This window comes from Acipenser ruthenus, chromosome 24 (assembly GCF_902713425.1).
Source record: "Acipenser ruthenus chromosome 24, fAciRut3.2 maternal haplotype, whole genome shotgun sequence".
In the NCBI taxonomy this organism is placed as follows: Eukaryota; Metazoa; Chordata; class Actinopteri; order Acipenseriformes; family Acipenseridae; genus Acipenser; species Acipenser ruthenus.
The window spans coordinates 20351597-20368923 of NC_081212.1; the positions used below are offsets into that span (position 1 = coordinate 20351597).

The 17327-nt window shown below is 36.6% G+C and overlaps 1 protein-coding gene across 9 annotated transcripts in view; it reads left to right on the forward strand.

The window, feature by feature from the left end:
• LOC117429861 (intermembrane lipid transfer protein VPS13C-like) overlaps positions 1-16405 on the forward strand; it is a 104379-nt gene extending 87974 nt beyond the window's left edge. For 7 of the 9 annotated variants that reach the window (XM_058998623.1, XM_058998625.1, XM_058998627.1 and 4 more), the window contains 10 exons: positions 369-482; positions 722-797; positions 961-1124; positions 2605-2650; positions 3235-3358; positions 5647-5761; positions 9608-9699; positions 10500-10623; positions 11542-11625; positions 11986-13102. In XM_058998623.1, the coding sequence (XP_058854606.1) occupies positions 369-482; positions 722-797; positions 961-1124; positions 2605-2650; positions 3235-3358; positions 5647-5761; positions 9608-9699; positions 10500-10623; positions 11542-11625; positions 11986-12087 (1041 nt within the window). In that variant the 3' untranslated portion in view covers positions 12088-13102. Of the gene's footprint in view, positions 1-368; positions 483-721; positions 798-960; positions 1125-2604; positions 2651-3234; positions 3359-5646; positions 5762-6539; positions 9046-9607; positions 9700-10499; positions 10624-11541; positions 11626-11985; positions 13103-13419; positions 13561-15871 lie in introns of those variants that run through there. The other 2 variants (XR_009308427.1, XM_058998629.1) reach the window with 2 other exon arrangements.
• The last annotated feature ends 922 nt before the right edge of the window (positions 16406-17327 follow it).

Below are 17327 nucleotides of genomic sequence, written 5' to 3' on the forward strand. Positions count from 1 at the left end.
AATTGGATAGACATGTCCTAATAAAGTGACCAGCCAGTGTCATTATACATTTGATATCTAGAGAATAAAAACCAGTCATTTCATTAAATTAAACTGCTTTAGATACAATGGGGAATCTTGTATTGTGTGCAGCCATTTTGCCATCGTATAAGAAAATTCATAATGTATACAGTTCCTCTTAAAATTTAGCAGTATTGTGTGCGTAATGTGTGCATAATATACATAATGTTCTTTATTAGGTATAAAATGCCCTTTATATGTAATCAAATGTGAAGAGTAGTACAGTTGTGGAAACAACAGTTACAGAGAAGGAGGAGCCTTGAATATTCAGCAGCTTGTCTTTAATGGTTTTATTTTCTTTATTCTAGTTTCTGAAACAGATGTATGTGCTTGTGTTGGGTCTGGATGTTCTTGGGAATCCATTTGGACTGATCAGAGGACTTTCTGAGGGAGTAGAGGCCTTCTTCTATGAACCTTTCCAGGTAACCATGACATAACTCCCATTTGCACAGCTCCTACTTCCTGGCAATGTAAGTCCAGCCACAGTGCAGAGCACATTTATTTTGTTCCTGTAGAAATGCTTGCTTACAAATCCTGCTGGATTTTGTAGTTGTATATGCTTTGAAATACCTAAAATGTGTTCATTGTATATCAGTGCACATTAAATCCTTGGAAACAAATGGTCATTTTCATCAATGTCAGTTGTTGGTTGTCATTGCAGGGTGCTGTTCAAGGTCCTGAAGAATTTGCTGAGGGTTTTGTTATTGGAGTAAGGAGTCTTCTAGGCCACACTGTAGGTAAGGCAATACCCAAGGGTTTCTGCAGGTCCACACACAGTTAAACAAAGGGCAACATTAACTTTGTAAGAAATTACACCGGCAGGGAAGTAACAATCCAGTCAGACCCACTTGACATTGTATTCTCTCACTGTACATTTTGAATTGTATTTATATTACGCAGGTGGTGCAGCAGGAGTAGTGTCACGAATCACAGGCTCTGTTGGAAAGGGACTAGCCGCCATCACCATGGATAAAGAATACCAGCAGAAACGCAGGGAGGAGATAAACCGCCAGCCTAAGGATTTTGGAGACAGCCTGGCCAAAGGAGGGAAAGGCCTGCTTTGGGTAGGAACTGCTGGATAAGCCAGCAGTATATTGAAGAGCTAAACAGCAGATCATCAAGTGATTTTAGCTAACAAAATTCCTAAATCATTTGTGCCCTACCATTTCCTTTATCTGTGCAGTTTTGAAAGAAACATATGTTATAGCAAACATGTATTTTCATTGCAAAACTGGTACTACATTAGGTTATAGAAAGCAGTTTACCATATACACCCACAAAGGAAACAGATTTTGCTGTTGCTGTTGAATATAAAAACACGTGAAAAATCAAAGTGTGGCACATCAAAACAGGACACAGCAGTGTTTTTAAATTGACAGGCATGCTGTACTGATACCTGGCTGTGTTTACTCCAAACCTGATCCAAACCTACATCACTTCTGAAGTGCAACGAATCCGCCTTTGTTCTTTTGGAGTGCCGCATTTGTTTACTACTAATGGAAAGGAATGAATATATAAATACATTGTTGTGTTCTACGTGAGCTTTGTAGTCCCCACTTTGAGCATTCTTCAGAAGTGCCTCACTTCTTGATGATATTTGTAGGACATGTAATGTCATTCTGAAAGCTAACCAAGTATGGGAGAGTCCCAGGAATATCCTGATGAAGTCTTCGTCATGTGTAATCCCTTTAGCTGAATTGTGTACACTGCATTGCCACTTTTATTAGGACCTGTACTTATATGGAGTTGGGTCTCCATTTGCCCTGATGACCAGTGGTATAAGACTCTACAAGGTACTGGAAGGTGTCAATCCATTCTGCCACTGATATGGTACTCAATTGATGCAGAGAATCGAAGTGACAAATACGTTGTTCCAGTTCATCCAATACATGCTGAATGGGATTAAGATCCTTTGCTGATACACTCCGATGTCTGGGAGCAGCCTATCAATGTGATTGTTCTTGCTATTGTGGGACCTGCTTGACACGCACCCAGTTGTGCTGCAGGGATCACAGGTCACAGCACATGATCATCTAATTTGCCACCCAATTGGGTGGACCGGTCCTAATTAACTGTCCAGGCAATGTGTATCTTACATGTGCTGTTGCTCATCACATGTATATCCAAAGTGCCAAAACAAGCTTTTGTGCATCTCATGAGTGCATTCACTTAAACACCTATACCCTTTTAAAAAGTGCTCTGATCTACTGCAATTGTAGAATGTGTTTTAAAAGCAGATACAAGAAATGCGGTACTCAATGTTATGATTGAATGTCATTTATGCTTAACACAGTAGGAAAAAAAAACTGTATAAAGACAGTTTGTTAGGAATTTGTTTTTGCAACAAAATGTATTTACCTGGAAAAAGTTTACCTCCATAAGGTTTTCAAATATGTATATTAATATTAATACATATACTATCAGTTAATTTGTATACCCACGTCATTATTTATGAATGTCAAAATATGTAAATAGCTCAAATTCACCAGTTCTCTTTTAGTTTTTTCCAGGCACCATTTCAATTATTATTTTCTTTTCTTCCAGGGGGTGGTTGGTGGAGTGACAGGAATCGTTACAAAACCTGTAGAAGGTATTTGAAACCTTTTGTTCAATGTATTATTTTATTCATTACAAAATAAAAATCCCTTAGCTATTCCAATAGTATTACCATTACCTATTTATGATTGAGTTGTTGAGTGTTGAGAGATCTAGCACCCAATAACTTTTAAGTAGATGCAGAGCTTGTCCTAAGGAAAGTAATTGTCTGACATCATAGGTTTAAACATGATGTATTTTATTTCACTAGCAAGTCTGTTATCCAGCATGGGGTAACTATAGTACTACATGAACGTTCATGGAGTATGATCTACTTAGATTAATTAGGTGCTACAGTTAAGGATCCGCTCAGCAGTGCAAGATACTTGGCATATCGCTCACATTTTCTTAACCATTTGCATGTAGCATGATTATTTTACAAAAGGCTTACAAAGAGGAAACCACAAGTTCACAACACCACTGAAGGCATTAGCCAAGACAGTTGTCTACTTGACTTGTTACAGTTTTTCCCTCCAGAATTTATGATTGTGAGTTTTTGATTATCCGGATAATGAAAAACTGATGTTTAAATAAGACCACGTGAATAAGAGGTAAGACTGTGTACCTTCTCGTCTGCAGGTGCTAAGAAGGAAGGAGCAGCTGGTTTCTTTAAAGGACTCGGTAAAGGTCTGGTTGGAGTCGTGGCTCGACCGACGGGAGGCATTGTAGACATGGCCAGCAGCACCTTTCAAGGAATACAGAGGTGGGAAGCCAGGCATTGTTTGTTTCATTGAGAGAATCTGCCATGGTTATTAAGCTACGGTAGTTTCAGTTAACGAGATACAATGGAATGCAGTTTGAAGTTTGTTTGCTTGATATAATCCCTTAGAGTCGACCTCATGATTCTCTGTGTAAAGCTCTATGGATGATAAATTACATTTGCCAGTCAACCCTTGCTGTGCAATGTGTCATGATGCAGCTGCCTGAGAACTATAAAAAAAAAAGTAATGTTCGGCCACTTTTCACAATTATTATTATTATTACTTATTTATTTATTTTTAATATTAATTCAAGAGCTAAAAATCAGACGTTTAATATTGATCAAAATCAGGGGCGAGTCTATGATAACAATGTGAGTTATATGTTATATTGTAAATGCATCTGAAATGACTTTTGGGTCAGTCACGTTGGGAGGCTACAACAGGGACAGGAGTGGATCCGATGATAACAACATGGTAAGCAATGCATCTTGAGAAGCTCAACATAATCCATTCCACAGTGAAGTATTTCTACTAATCCACTGTTCTCTATTTTATATTAAATACCGGTACATTTACCTTCCTATCATTTATGAAAGTGCAAGCCACCCCTTCCCCCACCCTTTTGTGCTGGAGCAAATGATATATGCCACAGGATGAGAACAGATTGTGTGGCTTGCAGTGGGAAACCTTATCATGAACTCATTGGCTCAGAGACGAGATCAGACAGGCCTGTTTATTGATTACTTTTTGCTCATTTATTTAGGAATTTGGGGCTGTGCTAAAATCCATACAGCTATTGATTTAACTCAAAAGGCTACTATAGCTCCTGGTGTTTTTTCGGTACTGTACGCTCACTGGCGCCGCTCCCCCAATCTGTTCACCTCCTCTGGATTGGTCTGTTGCACGTGATGCACTGATGGTTCATCATTGGAGACAAACAAAATGTTGAGTCCCCACCAAGAAGAACTGGAAAGCACTATTGTTCATGTACAGTGGGCTAGCTTGGAGAACTGCAGTGCCAGCTTTGTATTTGGGGTAGGAGGAGTTTTTTAAATAAGATACTAGTTTTCACACATCACAGTTATCACAAGATTCATGGTTTGTCTTTAGCCATTCAGAAGCTCAATGCTCTCAAATTCTACTGGAACTTATCATGCAAGTTGTGTACAGTGCTTTCAAAGTCATATATTCAAGCTAGTTCCCAAATTGAGGATTGTTTTTGCATGACATTAATTCAATCATGCACACATTTATTTTATTTTATTTTATTTTATTTTATTTTATTTTATTTTATTTTCATATAGGAAATTCACCTTCTACAGACCATTGAGACTTATGCTCCAAAACAGAATTGTTGAAAACTTTGTGTCAGTGTTCTTGTGAAACTAACAGCAACATTTAAAACAGCAAAAAATAAAACTCTGAAGTAATAGAAGAAAAAAATTCCAGTACATTTATTTTCCATATATAATTTTATTTATTTATTAATTGAACAACTTCCACAGCATCACGCAGCTCCCGTGCCATGGTAATCTGCTTCTCTAGCTTGTTCCATGAGCTGTCCCCCTGCATTGCTTATTAGCAAGAACTGTTCTGGTTAAATCCTGGTGATTGTATTGTGGAAAAGCAAATCAAAACGAAAGACCCTTTTGCAAGCAAACAATCTGCAAGAAAGGTTGCGTATTTGCTCATCAAATCATCATTATTACCCTAACATGATGTTATTAATAACTAAATAAACTTATTGTTCCATGCTGTCCAAATAGAGGTAATCAAAGGTGAGAGAGAATGGATTTTAAAACCATAATCCATACATTTCCTGGTACAGTACCTAGCTGAACTTCTTCAAATGCTTTAACAACACGTGTTTCTTGCGTTCGTTTTGCATTACAGATGTAAGTATGATCAGCGGTTAACAAAGTATATTCCCTTCCAGGGCCAAACTTGTGCACAAGCCTTAAACAAAGTTTTACTTAGTTATCATGAAGTTATGTATTTGACATCAAAAAGATAATCCACTGCTGTTTCCTGGTGAGCCATTGCAATGTTAAAGAAAATAGGTAGCTTCAGAAGTCATTTTATTTCGGTTGAAACTCTGAACAAACTCAAAGCAAGCTCAACGCCAGTAGAGAAAAATGATAATAACTGAGCCACAGAGCTCAGCTCAATGTAAAACAAACACTTTAACATTTTAATTGAAATACTCTTTAGCTGTTTATTGTTTATCGAGCACCATGAAGCTCAGGAAAGGCAATAGTTTGGTACACTGACATCCTGTTTTGATCATTAGGGTTGCCGAGTCAACTGAAGAAGTTTCTAAAATACGCCCCCCACGTCTCATTCGGGACGATGGAATCATCCGACCTTTCAACCAGGGAGATGCAGAGGGATACGACTTGTTCCAGGTAAGTTACAAACATGTCTGACAGTTTTAACTAGAAGAACTGCCAAAATTATTATATTTTTGTATGTGTTTTTTTTGGCAGCAGTTGTCATGATATGCGAAACGACTCATATCAGCAGGTATTTAAATTTAACTACTGGGGAATTATGATTCACCCTTTAAGTATCCATTCTTTAAGTACTACAGGTACAGCAAACAGAAGATTGTGAATTATCATCACAAGCAAGTGAAGCCAAAAAAAAGCTTGTTGCAAATTACTATATTCTTTTTATTACTATTATTATTATTAGTTTATTTAGCAGACACCTTTATCCAAGGAGACTTACAGAGACTAGGGTGTGTGAACTATGCATCAGCTGCAGAGTCACTTACAACTAGGTCTCACCTGAAAGACGGAGCATAAGGAGGTTAAGTATGGAGGCTGTGTGGTCCAGTGGTTAAAGAAAAGGGCTTGTAACTAGCAGGTCCCCGGTTCAAATCCCGGCTCAGCCACTGACTCATTGTGTGACCCTGAGCAAGTCACTTAACCTCAGTGTCACACAATGAGTCAGTTCCATTCTCCTATACTTCTGTGTAATATCCAACATGAAGATCTGTGTTTTGAAATACTGGTTTAATTTGACCCACTGTGCTGTTTTTATTACCCTTGAAAACAAATCTCTCTGTTCAAAGTGATTGAACTGATCGGTCAGTTTTCCTCCCATTTGTAGGCTGCACTGTCTCTCTTTCTTCCTGAACTCTAACTTGTTTTCTGTCCTTTCTTTTCTCTACACATGCAGCATGAAATGGAATAAGAGCTTCACATGTTTTCTGTGTAAAATATATATATATATATATATATATATATATATATATATATATATATATATATATATATATATATATATATAATGTAGTATTGTATAAACTATTTGCCTCCATAAGATACTGTTCCAACAACATGCTGTCTATGGTTGGCTGCTTTGTAGTGGTGTCAGCCATCTTTGGAAATTGATTCTTAAACTGCCAAATGCTTTTTGCTGACTGCTTGCTACCTGGTTATCCCTCCTAATTCTTATTTTTAATAACTTTCCTGTGCCCAAGTTATCCTCCCACCCTGGCATAAAACAGAGATGCTTCAACTGTCTTCCAGCATGCGATATGATTTGGTTTACAGTACCAGCAATATGCATTGTAAATAACTAGATACAGTTAAGCAGTGGCATTCAGGAGTGTTCTTAAAGCTTCTGTATTCAAAAGCTTCTTCTCATATTTGAGGCTGTGAATTGTTCTTAAAAGATGCAGTCAACTATGCGCAGAGGCAGAAAAGCCTTAGGCAAATGACTGAAACTACAATCTGTGTAATATTGTCTTTAACCACTGAACTCAGAAAACAGCTAACATTATCAAACAACATACTGCCATAGTTTATGGATGTCTATGTAGGTGGTGCGATAAAGAAAATGATCAGAAGGAAAGAGTTAAAATAATATTACTTTTTAAATAAGTTTATTTTATTTCCATGAATAACTGGGTTATTCAAAGATAATAAAACTCAGCTTCCCCAAATAGTTTTGTATCATTATCTAAAAGCTTTGTTTTTTTAGACCACCTGGAACACTATTGTGCGATTTAAATTGCTTCTTCTGGCAAAACACCTGCACTTATATAGCATTTTTTATATTCCATTTATTACATAAATAATTCACCTGTATTTATTTAGAGCCCTCATGAATAAAACTCAGCAGATGTGCACACTGTACAAGAACACATATTAACATGCAGTGTCCCACAAGTAGCTGGAACAAAAGACGGTTTTAAACTCGAAATATTCTTGAGGTTTCTTTTACAACATTCATCAAACAACCGGCCTTGTTTACAGTCCAGATGGTTTACATTACACAGTAGTAATTACATATACAGTAGTAAGTTCACATTTTTTTTCTCTTAAAGCTGTGCTATAGCATTGCGTTTTCACTCTTATTAAACAACTTTGAAACCGAGATTGTAAAAAATATATGTATAGAACCACATGGGATATTGCAGCACAGTTAGCTTGTCAAGATAGTTCAAAATGCCTTGTTTTTGTTTTTACAAGTGGTGATTTTGCCCGTTTGTCAAACCACGTGGCAGTGAAAAGGAATAGTCAGAACTTTTGCATAGATATGGCTTGCTTTTGTATTGCCTGATCTGTACTATACATATACCTCATTTCACTTTCGGCTCTCTGTTGCTGCTGATATTAAATTTAATACACTCCAAACCTCTGCCTTTAAATATATCACTGACTGAGCACAAGAACATAGCTAAAAATGAGATTCATTATGAGTATCTCCTGAATGCTAAAGCTAACTGTAAAAACTGATTTTTGTTAGTTACAAAGTAGTTGCCATCACATGGTGCCATTCCGTTACCAAGGGTTTTACTCCAAAAATGGTCAACTTCATTATGTAAAAAATCCCCCGAAGAACCACCAAGGTGGCGGGTTTCTCTTTAGAAAGCGGAGAACATTTATAAAGTCTGCTTCACTGCCTGTGTGATCTGGTTGAGATGTTTGTGGTGGGGTTCTGTTTAGAATTTTGAAAACATGTTCTTGCTTTCAGCCAGCGATAACTTAACAAAGCTCAGAAGGAAAGAAATAATGATCAGATGTTCCATAACTCACTGTGCTCTAAAGCATAATGCATTGCTATAGGTTGTGCTTGAACAAGGGCTGTTAAAGTATCGTAAAAGCTTTTTGTGACGTATGCTTTGTAAATGGTTGTACTCTTGACCTCAGAGCTTCCTTGTGTTTTTGAAATGATGGGTGAAAAAACAGAACAGGGAATCAACGGCCTTCACAAATATTATTTCAAGTTGTGGGGATGGGCAGAATTCACTTGAGCCTTCATTTACTTTATATCTATATGTTTAACCTAGTTTTTACTTGGATTATATGAAGAAAATAATGTTGTAAATAAAATTACATTAGTAGAAGTGTGAAGTAGGTTTCTAACTGTATTTGAAATAAAAGTTGTTTTATGGGGAAATTATAACGAATTTGACTGAACGGATTATAAATTGAACAGATTAAATAAATCAGGTTACCCTGCCCAATCCTAAAAAAAAAAAAAAAAAAATGCTGGCATTCTATTTATTATTTCTTTTGTTTGCCTTAAAACAATTATTCAGACACGTGTGTTTGTGTTATTTATCGTCTTGTAGCTGAAAGTTGTATTTTTGAAGTACTTTATAGGTTATATCTATCCATTTGTTTAAGGTAAACTTAGACAATAACTTGTACAAATAAACGGTTCTATATATTTACATTTGTGTGGTTTCATATTTCTTTACATTGTAAGGTAGATAGTCAAATTCACAAATGTGTTTTTCTATGCACTGTCCACGAGCAGTAAAAACAGCTTCCATTAAGCAGTTAAGAAAACATTAGTGTGCTGATTAAACTGTACATGGTGGTATTGTTATATCCATCCCTATGTGTAAAGTGATAGTCATCTTATATTTCAATAGTGTATTTCAATGGTGAGACTCTAAACAAAGAGTAAGAAGTAAAAGGTAAGAAAGTCTCTAATTGCATGTCTAGACACCTGAAGATCCTTACTTTTAATGTGGTTGACTAGCTTCTTAACATGATCAATTGAGACCAGCCAGGCGCATGTCAGTTTTAATTAAAAATGTGGATATAACACATTCACAATAGTGTCAGATACATGCCAATAACATTGTTTTTCCTAAAGCTAGGGTTATAATACTGACATGCAGTGCTTTGGTTTGAATTGGGAGTACACCACCCAACCTCACAGTGAACACATTCTTGCCATTCATATCTCTTTTATTGTAAGCTACAGTTTCTTTGTATTGATTACAGAGATCGGAGATAAAGAAGTTGGAAGGGGAGCTGTTCCGGGAGCACTGTAAAGTCCCGGGCAGCAGAAAAACAAGCCTTGTTGTGACTAACAGGTATTGTGTGCAGATGGGATATTTTAGTAGGTCCCTGCAGCTCTTGCTTAACAATGAGATGTAGGTGGTACTGCAGCCCTAAACCAGTTCATTCATTTACTAGTTAATTTTGTTATTATTTTCTGCATATACTGAACAGTATAATCTAGCCTTTTACTTAAAGGGGACTGAGCATACATGGTAAAAATGCACAGAGTTGACTTCAGAAATATTAAAATAAACTTAATAAATTTAATTGAGAGAGATTTCTTGTCAAAACATTTGTCACTGAATGTATTAACATTCTTTTGAGTATTTCTGACTATCAGATGTTCACCAATAATATGTATTTTCTTGATGTGTTACTCAGATGTAATACTAGGCACAGCATTGATTACAATACTGTTCACTGATTTAAAAAAAGACTATTAATTTAGTCCAAGACCAAACACTCAACACATGATCATAATAAATGAAAGAACGCTGTAAACATACACATTCCATTTCAATACTGTGCAGGAACTCAAAAACGTGTGGATCTTACAGGGCTGGCATGATGTTATTTGATATACTGTATATCCACACATTCTGTGACTCATCTGATACTGACACAGAACAAGCCATGAAACAACATTACACCAAAACATGCCCATTGGAGGTGTTTCAGTGTTACAAACCACCTAATATGATCAGCATCTTCAGAAATGTTCGACTCACAAGAGACTGTAAAAAAGAAAGAGTTATTTCTGAACTTCCAAAAGCAGCTGCTAAGAATTTATGATAATAACTGTGCTTTCTGTTTTTCTTTCTCTGATATCCAGGAGAGTGATGTGTTTGAAGGAGATAGACTTTGTGGACCACATCAACAAAGACTGGGAGTGCTTGTTTGAAAATTTTACCCGCCCCCCCTCGCTGCAAGGGAGCTCTTTGAATATATACACCAAGGTATTCAATGATTTATAAAACGCAAACATGCTTTACGTGTGCCAACAATATTTTGAGAAATAGAGTAAACCACAATAAGTTGGGTGAAAGATGTTCTTTATGGTATATCTGGCAAACTGCTTATCCCAGTGTGATGAAACTTGGATTGGAGAGTATCAGATTCTGATTTTAACATGAGGTGCCTTGATTTTAACGTAATGTGCATGTAATATATGTACATATATATCACAATGCACAGTGATCTCAATGCATCAATTATTGTTGATTATTACCTGCCCAACATTTGATTTAGATAATTGATTGCTAGTTGCAGCTCTAGTATCATACTTTTGATGTTTAATATACTTCTCTAAGGGCTCCCGAGTGGCACATCCAGTAAAAGCACTTGCGTAGAGTGCAGGATGCGCCCTATAGTCTGGACGTTGCAAGTTCGAGTCCAGGCTATTCCTTTGCCGACCGAGGACGGGAGCTCCCAGGGGGCAGCGCTCAATTGGCGGAGCGCCGCCCTGTGGGCGGGGGGGCTAGGTCGGCCAGGGTGTCCTCGGCTCACCGCGCACCAGCGACCTCTGTAGTCTGGCCGGGTGCCTGAGGGTTTGCCTGTAAGCTGCCAGAGAACTGCGTTGTCCTCCGACGCTGTAGCTCTTGGGTGGCTGCATGGTGAGTCTGCAGTGTGAAAAAAAGCGGTCAGCTGACGGCACACGCTTCGGAGGACAGTGTGTGTTCGTCTTCGCCCTCCCGAGTCAGCACAGGGGTGGTAGCGGTGAGCTGAGCATAATAAAATAATTGGCCATTCCAGATTGGGAAAAGATAATAAAAATAATTGGCAACGACTAAATTTATAAAAAAGAAAAATAAAAATAAATAAAAATAAAAAATAATATACTTCTGTATCACATGTTGCCTTTTGAAATATTGCAGGATCAAGGAATAAAAATGTTTCAAAACAAAGACAGCCAGGATTCAATGAGAGAGGTGCCTCTCCAAGATCCTGACATTGCCAGGGTAAATAATCTTAAAATACTTCAACATGAAATGATCTGTATTTTGTAAGGTATAATTAGGGCTTCGGATTTTCAGTTTTAACTGATAACACCCAAGCATTTTGGAAAGTAAAAAGCGAAAGCAGTGAAAAAAAAAATGATGATTTACATGAAACTCGAAAATAGCTCAAAATAAGCACCGAAAAATAAAATGAATAAAACACAGAAAAACAGAAGCCCTAGATGTAATTAAATGACGTAATCCTAGTAAAAGTAATTAAGAAATGGAAGTAATTACGATGCAGTAGCTATTTGGCAACATTTTTATCTCTTCTCAGTGATTCTGATCTGTTTCCCTTTTTTTTTTTTTTTTTTTTTACAGAAAATGTGCAGTGCAATCGATGAAGCTAAAACTTCCAGGCAACAGCACCAGCTAGTAAAACAGAAATCCCGTCGATTTATTAAACAAAACACATTGCCTTGAGGTCAAAAGAACTGCCTCCAAGTCTGACGTTTATCTGATCTGATTTTTTTATTATTCTTTTTTGTTATGGTTTTGTGTTTACAATCCAGTTTACAAATGATATGATATTATAAAAAAGTGAAAGCACATATTACATGGAGAAACTGAAGAAACAAAAAATATTGGACTGAGGGGCGTAAACTTTTTTTTGGTGTTTGTTTTTTGGTTTGGTTTATTTTTATGAATTAAAATACAGCAAATAGTTGTAGTTTTAAAAGGAAAGGCTTTTTTTAAAAGGTTGTGATAGCTAAAAACAAATAAATATTTTTTTTTTTTTTTTTTTTTTTGCTGGACTTATCAGCATAGACACAGCATAGATATGCTGCACAGACATTCTACCAAAATGGAAACACCTGTAAGAGTATGTATGATTCATAATTGTATAATCTGCCCATTTCGTGCACGCCATCTGTTTTTGAGTGCTTCAAAAACCTTACAGGTAAGGTATGGATTTGAGGTATTTCGAAGTTTAATCTAATGAAGCATTAGTTCATTTACATGGGTAAAAGTTATAGGAATGGCATTAATTAAAATGAGATTTATTAAAGTTTGCTTTTGAAACGGTGAATGAACAAATGCATCTAGAAAACTACTATAGATGGTTTAATCAAACCAACATGTTATGCTATCCCTTTACTGAGACTATTACCCTGTTGTACACTATGTTGCACTAAATGCACAAGATACTGGAATGATGTATGTGTTGGTATTGTACTTGATTTTCTTTTGTTATGCCATGTAATCTAAATGAGATGGTTTGTACCACTAGTTAGATCAGATGTCACTTCCGTATCTGTGAGCCCGGCAATACACCAGCTTCAGGTATTCAAGCATTCCATTTCCTTTTGCACTAAGAACATGATCAAATGCCTTAATTACTATACCTACAAAAAATAAAAAAAGGCTGTGATATTATTTCACAAAATATTGTACTGTATACAAATAAACCTTGCTGAAAAACGTTTTTATATTGTAATGTGTTACAAGGGTTGTGAATATTGATTGCTATCTGTTTTTAAGCATTATATATTACATGAGATGAATGCAAAGTCAGATAGCCCTGTGCAGTCCTGCTTTGGAAGAAACAGTGACACAGAAAAGTATGGGCTGTTGAGCAATGAGTTTGGCAGGTAGCAGCAATATACAATACAACATGTGTGGGGAAACTGGCGCTTCCTCACCAGATCTTTATTCTTGAACCAATGAAACCGCCATCCTCTTTCTGAATCTGGTACCTGTTCAACCTGGTGTAGAATGGCCTTCTGGGATGGTGATTGCCTTTCTCCGTCATAGAGGATAGTGTGATTAACACCTTGAGACCGTCAAGTAGCGGGGATGAAGACTGAGCGACAGGATGCAGTTACTGCACAGTATCAACCATACCAGGCTTACTGCTCTACAACAAATACACTATCCCCTGATGGTTACAGCCAGGTAAGATGTACGATACATTCACATTCTCTGATAAGTTTCTTAGTAGTTGATTTTATTTAAAAATGTGGACTGTAGGAATTTAGTTTAATTGGTATTTTGTACAAAGACAACCTTTTCATTCATACAGTATATCCACTTCCTAAGTCAATAGAACCCAGAGTATAAATAGCATTAAATTGGAGCAATTTGGACAGCACACATGCATCTTATAAGCCGACAAGTTTATTTTTCATTTTTAAGCTTCTATTTTTCAAGTCTCCTTACATGTCGGGGTGTATCCTTGAGAAACAGCACCGCCAGGAAAGATATTTTAAAAGAGATTCTTGAAACCTGAGGGACACAATGCTGCATGCCGAGACAAATGATGATATTGTTTTTGTTAATCCTGTATATACAATATATACCACTAGGTGGCTCCACATCACTAGGATAGAAAACTACACAGGAGTTTCCCATATGATATGGCATACATGGGTATCTTTAGCTGGAACGGTGGTTTACAGACACAGCACACAAACAATACACTTAAACTTGTATATATAGTAAATGCAGTCATATTACCCAAATACATCTTCCCTGCTCTCAACTAGTATGAAATATAGAAAGATAAATTGCTGAAGAAAGAAGTCAAAATGAAGTAATGCAAGACTTGTTTTTGCTGTTTCTTTTTTTTTTTTTTTTTTTTTTAAAAAGGACAATACAAATCCTTTAATACATTTATTTTACAAACTTGTGAACTTTTAGTCCATTAAAAATGGCAATAACTTCAAATCAATAATCCCACTGGACTGGTATAGTAGATTCTGTACAGGAGATACTACAGCATATTAAGGCTTCTGTTTTCATCATGTTTTAGTGACATCAGCTGTGAATTATATTGGTTCAGGAATATAAAGTATAGAAGTCTGTGAACCCATCTTGCAGTCATTATTACTGGCTCAGTTTCGAATGCAGAGTTTTTTTTAAGGTCTCTTGTCTGGCTGCAGTTTAACTGATCTCCATTACTCCGATGGAACTGATACAAAGCGACATGCATCCCATTACGGTGATTTCTGCAGCTCAGTTTTGCTTCCCTCACTGTACTGTTTTTGTTGGAGAGGATTCATGCGGGTAATTTATTGGGATGCAATGGAAAGCTGTCACATGGACTTGGCCCAAGGCATGTGGGAAAATAACTAAGTAGACTTCATACCCACCGAGATGGTAAATGCAAGCACGTTTGTTCTTTATTTGCCCGGTGGAGAGTGACAATTAAGGCAGAAGCATAAGGTCCTAACTATTCTGTATGAACAACATTTTAAAGAACTGTATTTACTTGGCCTTGTAAGCCTTTTCATTTGTATTTTTTGCAGCAAACCTAATGGCACGAGCAGCCATCCTTTCTTTGTTTGGTGCCTTGCAGACCTTTTAAAAGAGGAACTCCAGATTAACCCTCAACCTCTGGTTGTCTGCCTAGAAACAAGATTAAAATATCATCCATCTGAAAATCCTCCTGTGTCTACTCCCCCAATACATGTACAGAGTAACAACAATTCATCCGGGGTTTACATAGCAGAAATATACAATTACTGATGCAGGGGAAACACACTGGCGGTTAATAGGTTACAATCTGCCAGTACCCACACATTGCTAGGAATTCAAATGTAGTGGGGATATAGATGGATCTAAGAGTATATTTAATATATCATATATTTTCTACTTATTGTATATCAGGGCAATCCAACCTTTTTGGATATAAGATCCTGAATAAGTTTATAGCTAACCTGAATGGTAGCTAAGGTAAAACTATTAGGAAACATATCGTCTTGGTCCTCTTTTTAGTGTGAACAGAAAATAAATTAAAAAAGAGACACAAAATAGATTAGGTTTAACCCGACTGTATAAAGATACAGTTTCAGTATATCTGTTCATTGAACATTTGCTAAAATACAGCATCATTTGATCAGCATTTTGAATTTGCTGTGCATGCGTCTACCAAAGCATGACATCGTACATGGCTTAAGAGCTAGCCATGTGATAACCCTTGCGTATACTGCTCTTGTACAAGGAACTGCCAGGGATTACGGTGTGCAAGAGGTCTTTTGACCAGTCTCAAAGGAAATATGTACGGAATGTATAATTAGGATTTGGAATTTAAGCAGTAAACTCCCATAAAAACCAAACATATGCCACAAACACTGTATTGTTTTTAACAAAGGTTTGCATCTTGGTTTTCGCCCATGAACATTCACCTTGTTAAGGTATCGTTGAATTGTTCGCTAGTGAATTTCTTGACCATCTTTTCTCAATTCTCTTGTCAAATCTTTTGCAGTAATCCAAGGATTTTGCCTGGCTGCTCGAACGATTCTTCCAGATTTTGCAGAAATCTTTCTTGGTCTTCCACACCTGGAGCTAGTTGCAGTAGTTCCTGTTCTCCTGTGTTTGTCAATAATAGCCCACACAGAGCTTTTCAGTAAACAGTCTTTCTGCTATTTTCCTGGTAGTTTCCCCTTTTTCATTTAGTTGTATCTGCCATTTTGAGATCGTTGCTGTACTCTTTAGTTTTAACCATTTTTGTTGGTTTTTGAATCGCAAATTTCCAAATGTATTTTTCAGCACTTGATGATTACGTATTTATTCATTCTACAATTAGGCTTCAGATGTTGGTTTGCAAATCATGATAATTGTCAATAATTAGGAATTAATGGGTTTCATACGAAATATGTTGATTGCCCAAATACTTGTCAAAATATGAAATTAGTTTTTGCATGTTATTTTTCATTTTATGCATGTAATAATTTGTCGTTATTATAAAGATGAATCTCTAATTTCAATAGAACAATACGAAATTAAAGAAATCACTTTCTTTGTGGTCTTTGTTTAACTGTCTGCTACTGTATATACAAACAACAAAGCACAGCATTGCTAAACTAAAAAAACCAAAAAAAAACAGGAAAACATACATCCTATTTATAATTCAGCAGGATCAGCAAAAAAACGTCAACACAATGTGGTTTTACCTATCTGTATATATGTTAAGTGCTGCTGAATCGGTTTCTAGAAGAGTAATTATAAAACTAAATGACCTTATATGTCAGTGTAAATGCTAACTAAATAAGGAGCTTTAATAATAAATGTTAAGCAAAGGGATTTAAAGAGGTCTCACATGTGCCACTCCTTGCAGTAATTCAAGCGTATGTGCCGGGCTTTATCAAGACCCTGACAAAATTACATTGTTTGTTACAACATCTGTGGTAAGCCTCAAACATAATGACCGACCCACCTGAACAGACAAGGCCCATGTCCTCCAAGGAGTAGCCATTTTGAGACGAACAGCTTTCAGAGATTACATTTCAAATGTGTATTTAGTACAAGCTGGTATCCAACACACGAGTAGCAAAGAACTTTCTTCTAAACTCTCACACTGCTACTGTGTGTTTAAGGGACTGTTTTTAATGCATGCAAATCAAAATCATAATTACCTACATCCATTGTATATTCATGTGAAAATAGTAGGTTTGACACAGTACATACATGCAGGTAGAAGGACTGCTATCTCCATATACCACCTGATTCTGATGCTTTGAATGATTTGTTCTAAAGAATGTCCTTAGTAAGTTTCATGATAATTGGATAACATTTTCTCCAGCTATGTGTACTACTCTAAAGTGTGACATAGGTTCTGGAAAGCTCACTTCATTTCAAACACGGAGCACTACAGAACTTCCCACTCCTCTACCAACGGCAAAAAAATAAATATTTCTGGTTCTGTGCACAAGATGGCGATG